The following is a 16,513-nucleotide window of genomic DNA, read 5'->3' as shown; positions in this document are numbered from 1 at the left end:
TTCATCCATACAATACAGGCTTATGAAAAATTTTGCTCTTCACGGGGGAGCAGCGAATGAGAATAGCTATTTCCCGTAAATAGCTCTGCTGGGAAAGTCGAAATTAAAAGGGCAATTCCAATAAACGTAAAAGCGATCAGGGATTTTTTCTGGTAATCTGACGGGGGTAGTTTTAACACTATTTTAGATAGAAAGATTTCTTCTAGGAAATTATTTTCTGGAAAATTTTGCGCAAACTAATGGTTCGTAGTTCAATCAGCTGATCAGTTCAATAAATCAGCTGATAGTTCGCCTTTCTTCTTTCTCGTCTCCCCCAAACCCTTCATCAATCTGGTGAGATTACAATACTGCTTTTTAATAGCCGCGAAGCCATAGCGGCTATTATTGGGGACATCCTGTTTTTTTTTACAATTCAAAGAACTTAAATTGTATTGGGGCGGTCTTTTCAAGTAGAGTGAGAAAACGGTGTTGGAACACTAATTCGCTTTGTAGCTAGTGGTTTTTTTGGTCACATGCAGCTATTTCACTTTGATTGTTTTTGTTTTTGGATACTTTGTTTTTTATGTTTTGGATCGGATTTTTTTTCTAAACGGTTTTGCCAATCCATTCATAGTTAATTCTAGGTAATTTCATAGTTAATTTTTTATCTGATATTTTGAAATTGTTTTCCTCAATTCACTCATAGTCCGGTCTAGTTCTAGTTTTTGTTTTCTTTCAATAAAAATTCTTTGATTTGTACGTCCGAACTTGTCCTGCTATTTTTTTTTTAATTTGTCGTCCCCATCGATGATTCTTGCGACCTGACTTCTTGGAATTGACTTCTTCAATTTGAGTGATTTCTACTGCTTTGCAGTTAAAATTTGTGTGCGTGACGTCATTTTTTCTGCTTTTAGGTCAATTGCGTGACTTAACTCTCTGAAAAAAATGACTTCTGAACTCGCTTAATGAACTTTAAATTTTATGAACATTTTCTAGTTAAAGGTCAATAGTGTGCATCTAAGTAGTGCCGAACGTATATGCCCTAGTTCGTAAGTATTAGAGGCTTGAGTTTTTGATTTTGCGTATTAATTTTGAAAAAGCTCCATTAGGGCTTTATCTTTATAGAGCGTATGTGTCTCATAAAAATGACAGTCCGAATCTAACCAAAAAGTGTAGTGGTCCTTTGTAGGTCTGGTGGTCAATCTGTCTATCTTATTTCTCTAGTAGTTTCAATTCATAGACTTTAACAAGCGGCTATTTACCGACAATTGCCGGCTATCTTTTAAAATTAATTGTGACTGTAAATATTACTAGTGGACTGACTATATGTGCTATATCTAATTTGAAGCCTCGTAGTAAAGCTATCACTCCACTACTACACCCAAAACACTATCAGTTCAAAAACAACCCATTTTTGTTCACATCGGGTAACTGAACAAAAATGTTGTTCACGGAGAAAGAAAGAATATCCCTGTTTTTAAATTGGTTACTACCGTTGTTCAAGTAAATTTGGTAAAATATTGTTTTCAATGAAGTACTTTTGCATTAATAAAGATAAGTAAAATTTGAGAAAAAAGGTTTAATGTTAAGAACATAACATTGCGAACAACATTAACAGTATTGCAAGAATTTTCAATATTTCATCGTTTGTTTTATACGTGGAATTATTCTCAAACAGATTGTGACAAGTATTTGGGTGGTGGTTGTCTTATGCATTTTGTTTGTTCAATTTTTGTCTGGCCGAAAGTTTCTCTAAAGAAGTTTTCTCATTGGAAGCAAGATCAACTGGCGGAGGAGCTGGAGGCCATGAAACGGTAGCACGAGTGTTGTTAGAGATGTGCTATTCGCTCAAGTAAGTGGTGCCCAGAAACCCACCGCTAGGAAGATGTGAGTTCAAGGCTTACTATGTCTCCTTGTGAAGTTTTTGTAGCCTCTAAGTGTAATTTGCTTACTATCACCCCTCGTGCATTGTTTGAGAGTAGTAAATCTTACATCAGGTGGTTAACTTCTACGTTCCGTTTTTGCATATCTTGTAGTTTTTATAGTCCGGACGAGAGCCAGCTGACTTTGATGAATGTTGACCATCCCTTAGTGAGGGTGGAGTACCCACACCCCTCTGTCAACACACGCGACTGTGAGCTCTGTGGGGTATCTCTTGTGGGGCACCATCTACTAGTTGTGTTGAGGAACTTCAGGCAGAATATGTGCCACGTGATCAAAATGAATCTGTTGTGGAGACAATCGGATGTGAATAATGCTCACCTCCACAACACTATATTGTAGATTAAACCAGAAACAGGAACTCTTCTAACCCCCTTCCCCAGAGCGCTTAGTTAGGATAGAGCGAAGCCCTCAACCCCTCCCTACCTCCTTGCGACGTGTAAATATACCACTATGAGGGGGGGGGGGGGGGGAGTTTTCGGACATGTCTATTGAATTTAAATGTGAAATGCGAATACTGACATTTTTTAATTCCGGAAATTAAACAAGAACGGAACCAAGCTTATAGACAGTTCACAAATTTTCTGTTGTGCTCTTTATAATTGAATCAAGGCCTGAGCAAAATAAATGGCGTCGACTATATATTTCGAATTTCTGGTTTAGCCTTTACTCCTTACCTTAAATGGGGTGGCGGGGTAGGGAGACTAACTTAATGTTGACAGCCAAAACTGCGGGATGAGGAAAGATCAAAACTGTATTAATTTTTATTAGTATTTGATTCAATGTTTATTGACATCGAATTTTAAAAAGACTGCACAATATTTAAATATTTGAACCTTATTTGTACAACTAAAATAATAAATATTGCCTTGAGTTAGAAATTTGAAAAGTTTATATAAATTGATCTCTCGCCATATTTAGCTCTTAGCCATTCTTTCACATCCGTTACACAATTTATTGTTGCCATCCCCGTTTTTCATCAATACTTCGAGAGAAAAAGAGGTGAAAGTAGTCAAATATTAATCCCGCGAAACATTTCAGACCCAGGAGAGATGTGTAGTTCACCAGTTATTGAAAAGAGATGTGGAGCCTTGAGATGATTACCTGACGTGGAAAAATCTCTTCGTTCAACTTTCGTTCATACAATGATTTACTTTGTCAAGTAGGGTCACTTAGCTCATTAAGGTGATAAATTTACTCTGCTGATGAAAAAAAAATTATCTTAAAAATTTTAACTACCTTGCAAAACTGATTTAGTGATAGAGCAGTAGTTTAGGATAGAATTTAAGCATCACCTCTTGTATAGTACTCACTTAGTTATGACGCTATCCTATTAAAAATGTTTCAAAATGTAACGACACTGGTTTTTCGTTATTTGCAATGAATTTTCGTGTTTTGTCTAGATGTATTTCATTTTTCTAGTCAAGTCAAATTTTCTTATTTAAAAGTTCAGTTGGCTTCGTAGGGAAGATAGGATGAACCTACGTGATGCTTTGAATGTATTCCTAATGGTTGTTGACACTACGGAAAAAACTTGAACTCTTCCTTCTTTGTTTAACGAAGATGGCGCTAACAGATGATATACCGAACGAGAGCCTCCTAAAGCATTAAGCGATTCATAGAAATGATAGAAACTTAATTGATCATAAATCGAAACAAGCAGGTCTACTTGTGGCGGTCACCACCATGCCTTTCGAAAGAATAGATCTTTGTTGAAAAACTGAGTGTGTTGCAATCAAAGCTTAGCCTATCGCTAATGTTATATCGATTATATTATGCTGCCTATACAAATCCCCATAAAGCAATCCATACAGACGGACACTCAATTATTTTCCTCATAACAGAAATCCATTATTATGCCAATAACGAAAATAGTCAAACAATTTTGTTTTTTGGAGATATAAACTTCGAAAGCAAAAGCTGGAAAACACTTAACTACTTCTGTGAATAAGAAAGTAAGATCAAAATATTGGAGTAAAATTTGCTCAAAACCAGAGAGAGCAAGATTATCTTGACGTCTTTCTGACAAATTCACCTATCGCAATCATCAACAATGTTATATCAAAGATTTAAACAAATCTGTTGACTCTGACCTCACAGCTTTGTGTCATTTTCGACCTGGAGATTAAATTAAGGAAAGAGTGTAAGCAGTACAAATACTCTTTAAGTAAGGCAAACTGGAAACGTTTAAGCAGATCTGTTGAAGATATTCGTCTCAACCCATATTGATACAGCAGTATTTTTGTATTCATGAAGCAAAAGTATATATGGCTTGAATAAAATCTTAACAGAAAAGTCTCCAATATAACCTTCGTGGATTCAACCTCACCCCTTGGATCCCAAAAGCCGCTTCTCACCCCGTAAAAATTGTTTTAACTCTGAAAAGAAAAACTACAAGAAAGACATCCCCAAGCTAAAAGGACTGAGAAACGTCTGCAAAAGGCACTTGATGACAACAATGCAGAGCTTGAATGCAAAATTTTTCGAGGTAGAAGTTTTGGTGATCGTCCAAAAAAACTAAAATTAACACATAATTGCAACAAGTACACAAAACCATGATTTATAGAATTATAGTTATCAAAAAACTAATGACGATCAAATTCATTACAAGTTTCTCAGCAATTTATATCATTTTTATTCTTAAAAGTCACTAAATTAATTGAAGACTTTATGAAAAAGCCTCAATAGAATTGAAATTGGAGAAAAAAGTTAAGAAGTGATCTGAAAAAGCTCCAAACAAAATATGGCTTGCGACCTTGATAGATTAGGTAGCACAGTATTCAAACATTTACCAGCGTTGTCAAAGTCACCAATGCCTTTTTTTTCAAAACTAGCCTGCAATACAGAATAGTTCACATAATTAGAAAGAGCAAAAAATAGTTTTTTTCAGGTCAAAAACAGAGCAATGATTGAGCAGTACTGTTTTATATATTTGCTCTGCAAAGGGTCAAGAGTCCTTCAAAAACTAATCTGTGACAAACTTTTTGTCATTGTGGAAACCAGAAATGATGAATCACCTTATGATTCTGACAAAATCATAACACAGCTTCTACTGTTCATAAATCTATTGTATAAAGAAAGAGGTGGGAAAGGAAAAGAATTGGTTGTACTATATCTTGATTTCAAAAATGCTTTTGATAGCGTGCCGTATAATTTTCTGCTCCACAAAATGAATATATGGCCCCTGGAGGAAACTTTTGAAATTATTGCAAATTATTTTTCAGACGGCAAAGAGAAATTATATTTGTAACAAGTGGTGTTCCTCAAGTTTCACTGCTTCGACTGTGCTATTTAATTTTAATTCGAATTATCTACCCAAAGAGGTGAAATATTGCCATGCATTCCGATATGCAGATGATTCTAAACTATTCTGTTTTAAACGAGACTCAATTCATAAAAACCTCTTAAACATTAAAAAGTGCTGCTTTAAAATTTAAATAAATTAAGAGTAATAAACTCGCAATAAAATCTTATGTGGATAATGAGCAAACTTTTACCTCAAACGCCAATTATCTTCCACATAAAAGCGAACAAAAACTTTTTGTCGTAATCGTGGTCCTAAAGTTGTCATCGGAACTGAAAGCTCATAAAAGCATGTACAAGAGAATGGAAGGCCTTTCACTTCCTCAAGACATATAGAGCATCTTTGAAGGGCAACATCATTAATCTAAATACGTACGTTGGATATGTGAATAAGTATCACATATCCAACCTAGGCAATTCTAATTATGCTATGCCTCACCTCCTTGGTTCGTAAATAAATTGGAAACTTAATCGATAGAATGCATCCGAAGGAAAACTACATCATGGATGCTGAGCGAAAGTTCCAAAAGCTACAAAAATCAATTAACGAAACTGAAACTAATTTCACTGTCATACTACTTCCTAATTTGAATTGTAGGTCTTATTGATGTTAATGTTAGTACTAAATATAATTACTAACTGGAAACTCAAAGAAGCTTGTACAAGAGAATGGAAGGCCTTTCACTTCCTCAAGACATAAAGAGCGTCTTTGAAGGACGAAATGAATAATCTAAATGCCTACGTTGAATATGTGAGCAAGTATCACATATCCAACGTAGGCATTTATTTCATTCTCATATTTCACTCTCATACCACTTCCTACTTTGAATTGTAGGTCTTATTGATGTTAATACTAGTACTAATTATAAGCACTTGCTGGAAACTGATAGAAGCATGTACAAAAGAATGGAAGGCCTTTCACTTCCTCAAGACATATAGAGCGTCTTTGAAGGTCAAAGTGAGCTACGTTGGCAAAATAGACTAAATGCCTACGTTGGATATGTGAACATGTATCACATATCCAACGTAGGTGTTTTTGAATATGCTATGCCTCACCTCCTTGGTTCGTAAATAAAATGGAAACCCAATTGATAGAATGCATCCGAAGGAAAACTACATCATGGATACTAAGTGAAAGTTCCAAAAGCAACAAAGAGCAATTAACGAAACTGAAACTAATTTCACTGTCATACTACTTCCAGCTTTGAATTGTAGGTCTTATTGTTGTTAATATAAGTACTAACTTAACTGGAAACTCAGAGAAGCTTGATTAAGAGATTGGAAGGCGTTTCGCTTCCTCAGGACATATAGAGCGTCTTTGAAGGGCAAAATGAATAAAATAAATGCCTACGTTGGATAAGTGAACCAGTATCACATATCCAACGTAGGCATTTAGAAATGCCTCAGCGGCTTGGCTTGCAAATAAAATTGAAACGCATTGGCAGAAGGCATCCGAAGGAAATCTACATCTTGGATACTACGCGAAAGTTTCAAAAGGGACAAAGAGCAATTAACGAAACAAACTAATTTCACTGTCATACTACTTCCTACTTCGAATTGTTGGTCTTATTGATATTAGTATTAGTACTAAATTTAGATGCGAACTGGAAACTCATAAAAGCATGTACAAAAGAATGGAAGGCTTTTCACTTTCTTAAGACATATAGAGCATCTTTGTAGGGCAAAACGAATAACTTAATTGCCAACGTTGGATATATGGACAAGTATCACATATCCAACGTAGGCAATTATGAATATGCTATGCCTTACCACCTTGGTTTGCAAATAAAACTAAAACGCAATTGATAAATTGCATCCGAAGATAATCTACCTCATGGATGCTAAGCGAAAGTTCCAAAAGTCACAAAGAGCAATTAACGAAACTGAAACCAAATTCACTGTCATACTACTTCCTACTTCGAATTGTAGGTTTTTTCGGGATTAAAATCAGTACTAAACACAATTACTCACTGAAAACTCATAGAAACATCTACAAAAAGCGGAAGGCTTTTAACTTGCTCAAGACAGATAGAGCATCTTTAAAGGTCAAAATGAGTAACCTAAAAGCCGACATTGGATATGCTATGCCTCAACTGCTTGGTTCGTAAATAAAACGGAAACGCAATTGATAGAATGCATCCGAAGAAAAACTACATCATGGATACTAAGCGAAATTTTCGAAAACGACAAAGAGCAACTAACGAAACTGAAATCAATTTCACTCTCATATTACTTCCTACTTTGAATTATAGGTCTTTTTGATGTTAATATTAGTACTAAATATAAGTACTAACTGGAGACTCATAGAAGCATGTACAAAAGAATGGAAGGTATTTCACTTCTTCAAAATATATAGAGAGTCTTTGAAGGGCAAATTGAATAAACTAAATGCCTACGTTGGATATGTGAACAAGTATCACATATCTAACGTAGGCATTTATGAATATGCTATGTCTCACCTCCTTGAATCGTAAATAAAGTGGAAGCGCAATTGATAAAATGCATCCGAAGGAAAACTACATCATGGATACTAAGTGAAAATTCAAAAAGCAACAAAGAGCAATTAACGAAACTGAAACTAATTTCACTGTCATACTACTTCCTACTTCGAATTGTAGGTCTTATTGATATTAGTATTAGTACTAAATTTAAGTAAGAACTCGAAACTCACAAAAACATGTACAAGAGAATGGAAGGCCCTTCACTTCCTCAAGACATATAGGGCACCTTTAAAGGCCAAAATGAAAAACGTAAAAGCCTACGTTGGATATGTGAACAAGTATCACATATCCAACGTAGGCATTTATGAATAAGCTATGTCTCACCTCCTTGGTTCGTAAACAAAGTGAAAGCGCACTTGATAAAATGCATCCAAAGAAAAACTACATCATGGATACTAAGCGAAAGTTCCAAAAGGGACAAAGAGCAATTAACGAAACAAACTAATTTCACTGTCATACTACTTCCTACTTCGAATTGTTGGTCTTATTGATATTAGTATTAGTACTAAATTTAGATACGAACTGGAAACTCATAAAAGCATGTACAAAAGAATGGAAGGCTTTTCACTTTCTTAAGACATATAGAGCATCTTTATAGGGCAAAACGAATAACTTAATTGCCAACGTTGGATATATGGACAAGTATCACATATCCAACGTAGGCAATAATGAATATGCTATGCCTTACCACCTTGGTTTGCAAATAAAACTAAAACGCAATTGATAAATTGCATCCGAAGATAATCTACCTCATGGATGCTAAGCGAAAGTTCCAAAAGTCACAAAGAGCAATTAACGAAACTGAAACCAAATTCACTGTCATACTACTTCCTACTTCGAATTGTAGGTTTTTTCGGGATTAAAATCAGTACTAAACACAATTACTCACTGAAAACTCATAGAAACATCTACAAAAAGCGGAAGGCTTTTAACTTGCTCAAGACAGATAGAGCATCTTTAAAGGTCAAAATGAGTAACCTAAAAGCCGACATTGGATATGCTATGCCTCAACTGCTTGGTTCGTAAATAAAACGGAAACGCAATTGATAGAATGCATCCGAAGAAAAACTACATCATGGATACTAAGCGAAATTTTCGAAAACGAAAAAGAGCAACTAACGAAACTGAAATCAATTTCACTCTCATATTACTTCCTACTTTGAATTATAGGTCTTTTTGATGTTAATATTAGTACTAAATATAAGTACTAACTGGAGACTCATAGAAGCATGTACAAAAGAATGGAAGGTATTTCACTTCTTCAAAATATATAGAGAGTCTTTGAAGGGCAAAATGAATAAACTAAATGCCTACGTTGGATATGTGAACAAGTATCACATATCTAACGTAGGCATTTATGAATATGCTATGTCTCACCTCCTTGAATCGTAAATAAAGTGGAAGCGCAATTGATAAAATGCATCCGAAGGAAAACTACATCATGGTTACTAAGTGAAAATTCAAAAAGCAACAAAGAGCAATTAACGAAACTGAAACTAATTTCACTGTCATACTACTTCCTACTTCGAATTGTAGGTCTTATTGATATTAGTATTAGTACTAAATTTAAGTATGAACTCGAAACTCACAAAAACATGTACAAGAGAATGGAAGGCCCTTCACTTCCTCAAGACATATAGGGCACCTTTAAAGGCCAAAATGAAAAACGTAAAAGCCTACGTTGGATATGTGAACAAGTATCACATATCCAACGTAGGCATTTATGAATAAGCTATGTCTCACCTCCTTGGATCGTAAACAAAGTGAAAGCGCACTTGATAAAATGCATCCAAAGAAAAACTACATCATGGATACTAAGCGAAAGTTCCAAAAGCGACAAAAAGCAATCAACGAAACAAACTAATTTCACTGTCATACTACTTCCTACTTCGAATTGTAGGTCTTATTGATATTAGTATTAGTACTAAATTTAGATACGAACTGGAAACTCATAAAAGCATGTACAAAAGAATGGAAGGCTTTTCACTTTCTTAAGACATATAGAGCATCTTTGTAGGGCAAAACGAATAACTTAATTGCCAACGTTGGATATATGAACAAGTATCACATATCCAACGTAGGCAATTATGAATATGCTATGCCTTACCACCTTGGTTTGCAAATAAAACTAAAACGCAATTGATAAATTGCATCCGAAGATAATCTACCTCATGGATGCTAAGCGAAAGTTCCAAAAGTCACAAAGAGCAATTAACGAAACTGAAACTACTTTCACTGTCATACTACTTCCTACTTCGAATTGTAGGTCTTTTTGGGTTTAATATCAGTACTAAACACAAGTACTCACTGAAAACTCATAGAAGCATCTACAAAGAGCGGAAGGCCTTTCACTTGCTCAAGACAGATAGAGCATCTTTAAAGGTCAAAATGAGTAACCTAAAAGCTGACATTGGATATGCTATGCCTCACCTCCTTGGTTCGTAAATAAAACGGAAACGCAATTGATAGAATGCATCCGAAGGAAAACTACATCATGGATGCTAAGCGAAAGTTCCAAAAGTCAGAAAGAGCAATTAACGAAATTGAAACTAATTTCACTGTCATACTACTTTCTACTTCGAATTTTATGTCTTTTTTGTGGATTAATGTCAGTACTAAACACAAGTACTCACTGAAAACTCATTGAAGCATGTACAAAAGAATGGGAGGTATTTCACTTCCTCAAGATATATAGAGCGTCTTTGAAGGGCAAAATGAATAAACTAAATGCCTACGTTGGATATGTGAACAAGTATTACCTATCCAACGTAGGTATTTATGAATATGCTATTTCTCACCGCCTTGGTTCGTAAATAAAATGGCAGCGCAATTGATAAAATGCATCCAAAGAAAAACTACATCTTGGATACTAAGCAAAAGTTTCAAAAACGACAAAGAGCAATTAACGAAACAAACTAATTTCACTGTCATACTACTGCCTACTTCGAATTTTAGGTCTTATTGATGTTAATATTAGTAATAACTATTAGTACTAACTGGAAGCTCAAAAAACATGTACAAAAATGGAAGGCCTTTCACTTCCTCTAGACATATAGAGCATCTTTAAAAGGCAAAATGAATATTCTAAATGCCTACGTTGGATATGTGAACAACTATCACATATTCAACGTAGGTATGTAGGAATGCCTCACCTCAGTGGTTCGTTAATAAAATCGAAACCGAATTGATAGAATGCTTCCGAAGGAAATCTACATAATGGATATTAACCGAAGGCTCCAAAAGCTACAAAGAGCAATTAATGAAACTGAAAAAAATGTCCGTATCGTACAACTTCGAAATGTACGTCTTATTGATGTTAATATTAGTGCTAAGTAGAAATTACCAGAAAATTCATATAAAAAACCTAGAAGACCACTCAATTGGAAGACAAAACGAACAAAACGAGAGCTAAGTTACTTACTAGAACAGAAATCAGTTACAATTCACTCTTGAGACTACCAACCGTGATGAAAACCTGGCGATACTAAACCTGAAAAAAAGGGTAAACTATGCCAGAAAAATTAGCTGTCATTGTTATTAAAATTCTACTGATACCGGCGTATTTTAAAATTTCCGTAGTTGTGCTCCGTTACGTTCATTATAACAAAATGGTGATTCACGAGACTGTATCTAGGAATTTCAACGAAACCAGTTTTTGACAAAATTTTGCAGCTCTGAAAAAAAATCAGGAGAGCTGGACTAAAAACATAATCCAATTGAGTGGGCGTCTAGAATTGTTAATGAGACGTTGGTTCAAATAGTCACAAAAAAGAACCATAAAATGAATATCAGAAAAGAACTGCAAATAAACAGCTAATAAAATCAAAAGTCTCAATAAAATTTAGCTTAAACCGATGTTTTTCGTTCAATACAGAGGAAGAATAAAAAACATCACTCAATCTTTTGCGAAAAGGCTGAAAAAATTGTGTGGTAGTCAAATCGTTTTCAAAACGAGAAAATTAGGATTTTGCGCACCCTGAAATCATCTTTCGATAAAAATATGAAATTGCATGTGGTATATAAAGTTACGTTTATTGAAAGCAAATCCAATTGTGTTGGCTAAACCAGCCGACATACGAAGAAATTACAAGAATTTCGGAACATCAAAAAAAATTCCCTCTGGGACAACACCTCGTTCAATGGATGGATGCGGATCCATCTATGTTGGGCAAACAAGCCATCATGTTACCACAAGGATAACAGAACGTCAAAGGAAAGATTCACAGGTGGGTCAATATCTGGTTGAATGACGTGGCGCCACAAATGACATTGAATGGAAAATTCTGGACGCCTGTCCGACGGTCGAAAAACTAATGATTATCGGAATTATATACATCAGCAAGCTGAAGCCGACACTAAACACACGCGATGAATATAGGGGGCGGGAACTCACGTTAAAATGTTAGTTCAAATTATAATTTTGACTAAATGAGTACACATATGGCAAAAAATGTTTGTGCACGACAAAACGAAATTTGCAAAACCTCCACAAGAAGGATACTTAAGTTTAGGGCATGTGATACCTGATGGTATACTTATTCATTTTATTTAATCATTTCAGTAAAATTTATTTGATGCCTTAAACTAGTTCAATTACTTTCACCTTCATTAATTTGTTCAATTTGTTTATCTTATCATTTCATTCCGTTGTCTGATAGTTTCCCGCTTCGTGATCAGACATGTCTGATCACGTATTCATGCTGTGCCCAAGTGGCTCCAATCTGTTTAATTCATTCCTCTCAATTTATGCAATTCAACTCAGTTTGCAAAACTGCTTCTTGTTCTCCCGCTCCGCAAGTAAGCGAAACAAAAGTTAAAGTAAATTTCGCTCCGCGAATCGTTCATAAACATTCCGTCTGCATACTCGCAACGCGAATCACCACCGCAAAATAATAAAGTACAACATGGCGCAGCCAGCAACGAAAAGAACACCTCTTGGAATCGACCCCTTCTGGGACAAACCGACACCGGACCCACCACTTCGCTGGGAGAAGTGGAGAGTTCAATACAAATTAGCGCTCTTAGCCAAAGAGAATATCATTTTGGACACGCTACTCGGCCCGAAGCCTGAAATGGTGGAGCTACCCTTGGAACCCATCTATGAAGAGACGATTGTGGGTGCATCTGCACAATCAGAAAGAGAACAGAACGCGCGCAACGCGCAACAAAAAATGAATTGGCAAAACAAATACCAAAGACTCATCGAGATAGGCATAATGTGTGGCGATAAACCGTGGTCGTTGGCGGATCGAAAATCGGTATCTCTCCTCTACTTGAGTATTGGAATAGAGGGACGCCGTATCTTGAATTGTAAGAACCCACACATTATGATAGATACACTATCAACTCTTAACTTCTGGAAAATCGTAGAAGAAGCATTCATTCGCCCGCGTAACATAACATTTGATAGACACGTCTTTCTGATCACAAAACAACTCAGGGGGGAAACTGTCGAACATTTCTACGGCAAACTAAAAGAACTGGCAGAAAACTGCGACTTCGAGAACAAAGAAGAAACTCTGATACGCGATGTGTTCATCACAAATCTGATCGACCCTGAGATCCAAAAAGAGCTACTAAAACAGACTGTGGAACCGCGTCAAGCATTGGATTTGGCAATCAATATGGAACTCGGGATGCGAAATCAACACCAAATTCAACAACATAATAAAATTGTTGTCCCGGTGAACGTAAATGCCGTACAGTTCAATAACAATTCACGAAGGCCGTATTGGCAGAACAACAACAATGCTGCAAGACAGAATAATAGATCAACACTCAACTGTTCCAATTGTGGTGGAGTTTGGCTCCCAAATCATCGCGAAAAATGCATCGCAAAAGGAAAGACGTGCAATAATTGCGGATTATTAAACCACTTTGCGAAGGTCTGCCGCAAACAACAAAAGATCATCAACTCAAAACCACAAGATCCCAAGAAAAAGATGGTTCGGGTGGTGGAAGATGACCCACACCCAGAGGACTCAGTAAACTTTGTTCAACCGCCAAAACTCTATGAATCTGATTACAGCAGCGGCGAAGAAGACAACACAGTTGCCATGATTGACTCCACAGTAGGGAAAATTGAACCCCTCAATATGCCACTCAAGATTGGAAACATTAATACTACTCTACTCGTGGACTCCGGGAGTGCTTGTAGTATATTGCATCATTCACTCGCGTCGCAAGTAGTTCAGAACAACCCCCGCGCTTTCTGGATCCACGAATCATCACCAACACAATTACGAAACTTCTCCAACGAGCCAATACAGGTACTGGGAAAAATCCAAGCTCCGATCACAAGCAAAGGATGGGTATGCAACACTGCAATCTTCACTGTTGTTGCTGACGGCCTAAAGTCCTTAATTGGTCGTGATTTGTTCGACCAACTTGGACTTGCAGTAAAGCAATCAACACTTCAAAAAGGTAATTCTGTCAATAACATTGCGTCATCGGAATTTAGCAAATAGCCACAAATGGCCATTGCGTCATCAGCAAATAGCCACAAAATTCCCTGGGTTTGTATCACGCATCGGACGATCAAAAATTCATGTAGCAAAATCTAAATTTCACAAGAACTTCCAAGCTGGACACCAAAAAGGTAGACGAATTCCTATCAATCTCCAAGACAAAGTTAATACAGAACTTCGGAAATTACTAGCCGAAAAACATATCATAAAATTGTCGAGTTGCCCAGATAATTATTTCATTTCACCTATTGTGGTAACTGTTAAAAAAGACCAAACGATAAAGCTTGCATTGGATTCAAAAATTTTGAATAAAGCTATCCACAAAAACAAATATCAAATGCCGAATATTGATACGCTCATTGAATCAATCTCTCAACAAATAAGCGCTCCCGCCTCGCAAAACACAACTTATTTTTCTACGATCGATCTGAAATATGCTTACAGTCAATTGAATTTAGATGTTAATACAGCTAATCATTGCAATTTTAATATAATTAGTGGTGATATGACTGGCACATATAGATTTCAAACAGGATTTTACGGACTTTCAGACATGCCAGCAGAATTTCAAAAAGCTATGGATTATACTTTAATTGGATTGGAAAATACATATTGCTTTTTGGATGATATCATAATTGTTAGCAAAGGTTCTCTGAATGGTCACAAAAATTACGCCATGAAGTGCTTACAACGTTTAGATGATGAAAATCTTAGGATAAATTTACCTAAATGTCACTTTGGAAAACTGGAAATTGACTGGCTTGGGTATCATATATCACAAGAGGTTAAGAGGGTATCTCGCCGCTCGAATCTAAAACTGCGGCAATTTTGGCTCTTGATGCACCGAAAACATTAAAGAAACTCCGTTCATTTCTGGGATCCGTTCATTATATTGGTAAATTTATCCCAAACTTAGCCCAAATAAGCCACCCCCTTCGTCCGCTATTGAGAAAGTCTTCCAAATTCATTTGGACGACCGAACATGAAAATTGTTTTCAAGAAATAAAAGTCCGCATAGCGAACGCTACGGCTAATAGTCACTAAAACCCGCAACTCGAAACACGCGTGAAATGCGACGCATCTCGGTCAGGTCTTGGTGCTGCACTCGAGCAACTAACTGTAGATGGGTGGAAACCGATTGCGTTCACGTCTCGATTCCTAAACTCATGTGAGGAGCGCTATAGCGTAAATGAACTTGAACTTTTGGGTGTAGTCTGGTCCACAGAATATTTCAAAAATTATTTGTACGGAAAACAATTTAAAGTAATCACTGATCACAGAGCACTTCTCTCAATTATGAAAGAACACCGATCTAATAAATCCTACAACAGTAGATTAACCCGATGGGTAGATCGTCTTCTTCCTTTTCAATTTGATATTGAACACCTTCCGGGGGCAAAAATGGGTTTGGTAGATTATATTTCTCGCAATCCATCTCAAAAAGCTAAAAAGGTCTCCACATACGATGAAGAATTTATAGTCGCAAAGTTGAAACTCATCTCGAATTCAATTAACACATTAGAATTAAAAACTAAACACCCCACATCACGTTTACACCAGTTACTAACAAATCATTCACTTGACCCGCAAAACACACCTAAATTTGAGACACATATCTCCGCACACAAATTTACACCTAAAATTGAGTCTCTTAATAGATCAATAAATTCAATTAGCACACGCGCTACGCAAGTATGCGAACATGTATTTAGCCATTCACTCGCCCCGGGAGATCATACCTCAAATAGTAGTTACCAATTAAACAATTTAAAATATGCACCACTCGCGTCTCAAAATCCACTTAGCACTTCTCTCGCTCTGCAAAACACCAGTAATAACAAACAATTAATCCAAATTAGGAATAAAGTGGCATACGCGCAGCACAAGCATCAAATTACTCAATTACAAATCCCGCCAATCGAATCACATTCCGCAAATAACTCAAAAAGTCACCACCCAGAAATCAAATCAGTGCTTTTTGCCCCTTGTCGATCCAGAATTCAGTTGCATTCTTCTACTCTCAAAAACTCAACTAAAACATCATCCATAATTAAAGATATCAATTTAATAGCTAACAGTATGCCGTCAAAGAAAAGGATAACCCGAGTGCGATTCAATGATACATCCCGCGCAGCGAATCAACCATCAACTAGTGAAAACGTCACGCGCACCGCGAGTACGCGATCAAATTCAACTTCTACACCCCGCTCAGCAAATCAACGCCCGCAAAACGTTAGTAGTCCGCCGACAACAAGCATGGCCCACAACATAACCCCAACATCCCCTACCCATTCTTCAAACGCTAGTACACCGTTAACGCCG

The 16,513-nt window shown here is 36.4% G+C and overlaps 2 protein-coding genes across 2 annotated transcripts in view; both read left to right on the top strand.

Annotated features, from left to right (window-relative positions):
- Positions 1-2,379, top strand: part of LOC142344939 (uncharacterized) — a 28,784-nt gene extending 26,405 nt beyond the window's left edge. Inside the window, exon 9 of the mRNA XM_075397024.1 lies at positions 2,025-2,379. Within this exon, the coding sequence (XP_075253139.1) occupies positions 2,025-2,262 (238 nt within the window). The 3' untranslated portion in view covers positions 2,263-2,379. The remainder of the gene's footprint in view (positions 1-2,024) is intronic.
- LOC142344940 (sodium channel and clathrin linker 1-like) overlaps positions 1-16,513 on the top strand; it is a 364,638-nt gene that overhangs the window by 68,087 nt on the left and 280,038 nt on the right. The window lies entirely within an intron of this gene.

The sequence above is a fragment of the Convolutriloba macropyga genome, chromosome 8 (genome assembly GCF_964194025.1).
Source record: "Convolutriloba macropyga chromosome 8, txConMacr16.3, whole genome shotgun sequence".
NCBI lineage: Eukaryota > Metazoa > Xenacoelomorpha > Acoela > Convolutidae > Convolutriloba > Convolutriloba macropyga.
This window is presented reverse-complemented; position numbering and strand designations above follow the sequence as displayed.